Source organism: Melanaphis sacchari, unplaced genomic scaffold (assembly GCF_002803265.2).
Source record: "Melanaphis sacchari strain LSU unplaced genomic scaffold, SCAv2.0 Contig82_pilon_pilon, whole genome shotgun sequence".
Classification (NCBI taxonomy): Eukaryota; Metazoa; Arthropoda; class Insecta; order Hemiptera; family Aphididae; genus Melanaphis; species Melanaphis sacchari.
The window spans coordinates 142266-146853 of record NW_020271585.1 but is presented as its reverse complement, the minus strand read 5'-3'; the positions used below and the strand labels follow the sequence as shown (position 1 = coordinate 146853).

At 26.0% G+C, this 4588-nt stretch overlaps 1 protein-coding gene across 1 annotated transcript; it reads right to left on the bottom strand.

Annotated features, from left to right (window-relative positions):
• Positions 1 to 3268: 3268 nt before the first annotated feature.
• LOC112602122 (60S ribosomal protein L23-like) lies at positions 3269 to 4367 on the bottom strand. The gene is made up of 5 exons (XM_025350059.1): positions 4145 to 4367; positions 3864 to 3947; positions 3671 to 3799; positions 3483 to 3596; positions 3269 to 3412 (listed from the first exon to the last, which is right to left on the bottom strand). The coding sequence occupies exons 1-5, from the start codon at positions 4155 to 4157 to the stop codon at positions 3330 to 3332; spliced, it is 423 nt and encodes a 140-aa protein (XP_025205844.1). The 5' UTR covers positions 4158 to 4367; the 3' UTR covers positions 3269 to 3329.
• Positions 4368 to 4588: the final 221 nt, after the last annotated feature.

Genomic DNA, 4588 nt, shown 5'->3' with positions numbered 1-4588 from the left:
ATCTTAATAAAACACTCAATATTGATTGGATCTACTTGAAACCAATACCAAAAGATTTGTCTCTTCTTTTTATTTAAAAATTAATTAACATCAGGTGCTCAATGTTATTTCCATATTTTTTTATAATTAAAATACCATTTCAATGTTTGATTTTCCACAGAAAATACATTTTCAACACTAAATTCTTAATAATATTTTCAATATTTATTTGATCTTCTTGAAACCAATACCAAAAGATTTGTCTCTTCCTTTTATTTAAAATTAATTAACATCAGGTGCACAATATTTTCAGATATTTTAAATTAAACATTATAATAATATAATACAAAATATACATTTTCAACACTAATAATAAAACTTCAATATTTATTTGATCTTTTTGAAACCAATACCAAAGATTTGTCTCTTCTTTATATTTAAAAATTAATTCAAATTACTATGTTTTTATTTTTATAATTAAAAACTATTATAATGCATCATAATGCACAAAATATACATTTCAACACTAAAATGTTAATAAACTCAATATTTATTTGATCTTCTTGAAACCAATACCAAAGATTTGTCTCTTCCTTTTATTTAAAATTAATAACATCAGGTGCACAATAATTTACAGATATTTTTAGAATTAAAAACTATTATAATGCATCATAATGCACAAAATATACATTTTCAACACTAAAATGTTAATAAAAACTCAATATTTATTTGATCTTCTTGAAACCAATACCAAAGATTTGTCTCTTCCTTTTATAAAAATTAATTAACATCAGGTGCTCAATGTTATTTCCATATTTTTATAATTAAAATACCATTTCAATGTTTGATTTGCACAAAATACATTTTCAACACTAAATTCTTAATAGCATTTTCAATATTTGTTGGATCTTCTTGAAACCAATACCAAAGATTCGTCTCGTCTTTATATTTAAGAAAAGTTGAATTCAAGTGCACTATTTTTCAAGCTTTTTAGATTAAAACCATTTTAAACCATCATAGAGCCTCAAACCATTTCAACACTAAAATGTTAATAAAAAACTCAATATTTATTTGATCTTCTTGGAACTAAAATTAAAACATTGATCTCCTCTTTCATTATAAAGTGTATTTAACATCAAGTTCACTATGTATTTTCAAGATTTTCTTATATTTCAAAAACCATTTTAATGCATCATAGAGCACAAAATGTATACTTTCAATACTAAAATCTTTATAAAACACTCAATATTAGTTGGATTATCTTTAAACCAAAATCAAAGGCTTCATCGCGTCATTCTACATAAAGAAAACTGAACATCAAGTCCACTATGGTTTTCCAGATTTTGTCATAATTTAAAAACCATTTTTTATGTTTAAACATACTCAGTTTATATAGTTACAACTCTTAAAATCTAAATAAAATACTCAATATTCATTGGATCATTTTAAAACTTTAACCAACAGAATGTTGTTGTTCTTCTTACTTTAGATAACTTAGCATAGAGCTATTGGCGGAACTATACATTTTTATTGAATTTGGCCACTGGTTTTGATCAAGTCGTACGCGTATTTATAATTTGTTGGAGTTGGAGGTGAAGATTTCTTAATATTATTATTTTTATTTTTTAATATAGTTTGTCGCCTATTAGTATATACTTGTATAGTTGTGTTAAATATCTACAAATTTTTATTTAAAACTTAAAGTTATGAAGTATATTTATAAGTACTTACAGTTCAATATGTTTTTCTGTTTAAATACGAGACCCAAATTTCTGGTTTCCAACTTATTACCTATTTGTTGTTTTGTTTGTATAATATTTTTATAATTAAAAATTACTACAATTCAAATGACCAAATTATAATTTATGTATTTTGATATTATTTGAATCAAGATTCAAAGGCATTCTTTAAAAATAGCAGAGAAAATTCCATATTATATTATGTTTTCAAAAAACAAATACAATGTTTTGAACTTAAGATAATTCTGAAATTAATTTCTGCTTTTTACTTATTTTCAAGCATATTTTTTGTATAGTATGTGATATTGTTATGTTTTATTATTATTTATTACATTTCAGGTATATTTAATTATGTCCATTTAATATTTTATGTGTACTGTATATATTGGTATGGTGCGAGATTTGCCTGGACTAAGGTCCAGACTTCAGTCTGCCTAGGCTGTTCTACCCATGTGGTAATCATTATTATATAATGATTAATTATAATATTTTTATGCGAATGCTAATACTATAAATAATACCTACCTACAAGTAAAATACAACAGTAATATATAAATAAATGAATATATCATAAATTATGTTTAGTAAGTAGTAAATATAGGCCAAAAGCCCCTTTTCGTTTAAAACTGATTATGTCACCTTTGATGTATCACAAAATTTTATTGTGTTCGGAATATGTATTTAAATAAAGAGCATTAATTTTTCAAAATATGTATTAGAATACTTTAAAAATATATATTTAGAATACAATATATTTAAATACTTTGACTATATACTTTTTCTCACTATTTTTTGTCAAGTTAAGAGTGGAAAATAATTATATAGTTAATATTTATAATTAATTTACAATTTTTCCCGATTTTTAAGTAATAAATAATAATGTGCTCGGTTTTTAATAGAAAATTTGAAGTTTATAACTGTTTTTCGATTATTTAAAATTGTATTTAAACTCTTTACAAGCCTTCTATTAAATATTTAGTACGATTTGTGTAAGTAGGTAACACGCGCATTTTTTATCAGGTAATAATTCCGTGAGAATTACTTTACTATGAAAATAAAGTACCTACCTTAAATAACAATAACATTGTTATTATATGATTTTCTAGATCTATAAAGAGGTACCTAATATTTGTAAGACTGAGAGGGCTGATGAAGAAAAATGGTTATCTCTATATGCTTACTGATTAATTAAAAATTAATGAAGTATAAGTAAATACTGTAATATTATATAGGATGGGGTAACCACACTAATATATTAACATACTGATTAAGTATACAATGATTTTAAACTGTTAAATTAAAATATTTGTTTGAGTATACCTACATAATATTAACTCAATTGAATAATTTATTGCATAACTCTTCTTTTATTATTAAGTTAAATTTTTAACTTAATTATATTAGAATATATTAATGAGATACATGCTTATATTTAATAAGTTTTGTTGAAACTATTTTAAAGACTCGCATTAAATTATAACATAATGTTCTGTATAATATTGATTAAATAGTTGGATATTTATGATTTAGTAAATATTTAATACATAATACACATTTAAATAATTAAAATAAGAAATATTTTCTTTAGTTTAAAGGATGAAAATACAAAATTTAAGCAATAATCCTAGCATAGGAAGCAATTCTGGGCCATAAAGCTGCACATTCTCTAGCCAAAGGACCAGTAATAGTACACCCTAAATTAAAAAAAAAAAAAAAACAGGAATGACTAAATGTTTCAGTAAATAAAATTAAAGCATCAATTACCTTTCAATTCGCCTTTCTTATAGATTATAATTCCAGCATCGTCATCAAAATATAAATATATCCCTTTCTTCCTTAAAAACGGTCCCTGTTGTGGAATGATTACTGCAGCCATAACTATAATAAACAATATATAAATTAATACACATGTTAGATTAAAACACAGAGATAACAAGCACAATGATCCTTACTTTTTTTACGGAGTTCTGAATTTTTTTCTTCGACTGTACCAACGATCATGTTTCCCAAACTTGCGTCTGGCAAACGATTCAATTGACCTTTGGCATCCTGGATGGCAATGATAAATAGCTCCTTTGTGCCTAGTAGTTACATGTGACAAAATTAAGTACTTTGTTATAACATTAAAATGTAAGTTAAACATACCACTTCTATGGACACAATTGATGACGGCACCGACTGGCAAATCGAGAGATATACGGAACTTGACTCCAGGGTAACAATCACGTCCTAAAAAAGCACATTATTTCATTATATTCGTATACACATCATCTTGCACAGCCCGCCGCGATGGCCGACGAACGAGTGTAGTTAATGCTATCGAAAAACGTCAGACGAACACGTTCGGTTGTTCGACACGCAAGTTTTTAGTGATTTAATCGTTAATAAAAAGACAATTGTATAAGAAATAAGACAAATTTATGTACCTTCTTTGGTCATTGTGGTGTGCTATTCGCGCGTGATCAAAAAGAAAATTACAAAAGAAACGGGACGAGAATCGAGTCTGAAACACGTATGAAACTACAATTAACGAGTATTTAGTATTTACTATTTACTATTTACTATTTACATAACGCGACAGCTGTCAGCTGACAGTGGAATAGAATGACAAAAAATAGTAATCACTCGTCGTAATGTAGACAACCAAACAAAAAAAAATAATCTCCCAAATCGTTAGAACGCCGAACACGAACGCCATCTGTCTAATAACAGCATCCATCATCGCGTGGGCACGAAACACAAAAAATCAGCAAAAATCCAAACGTTCCAAATACAGTTGGCAACAACAAATATATTTTAATTTCACATCCATACCCAATATCCATTGTACATTGTACTATAGGACATGGGTATTACAATGAATTGTATTA

Coding starts and splice junctions, on each gene's coding strand:
- LOC112602122 (XM_025350059.1), bottom strand. Junction 3,800..3,863: donor CAATTGTGTCCATAGAAGTG/GTATGTTTAACT, acceptor TGTAACTACTAG/GCACAAAGGAGCTATTTATC. Junction 3,597..3,670: donor TTCAGAACTCCGTAAAAAAA/GTAAGGATCATT, acceptor TGTTTATTATAG/TTATGGCTGCAGTAATCATT.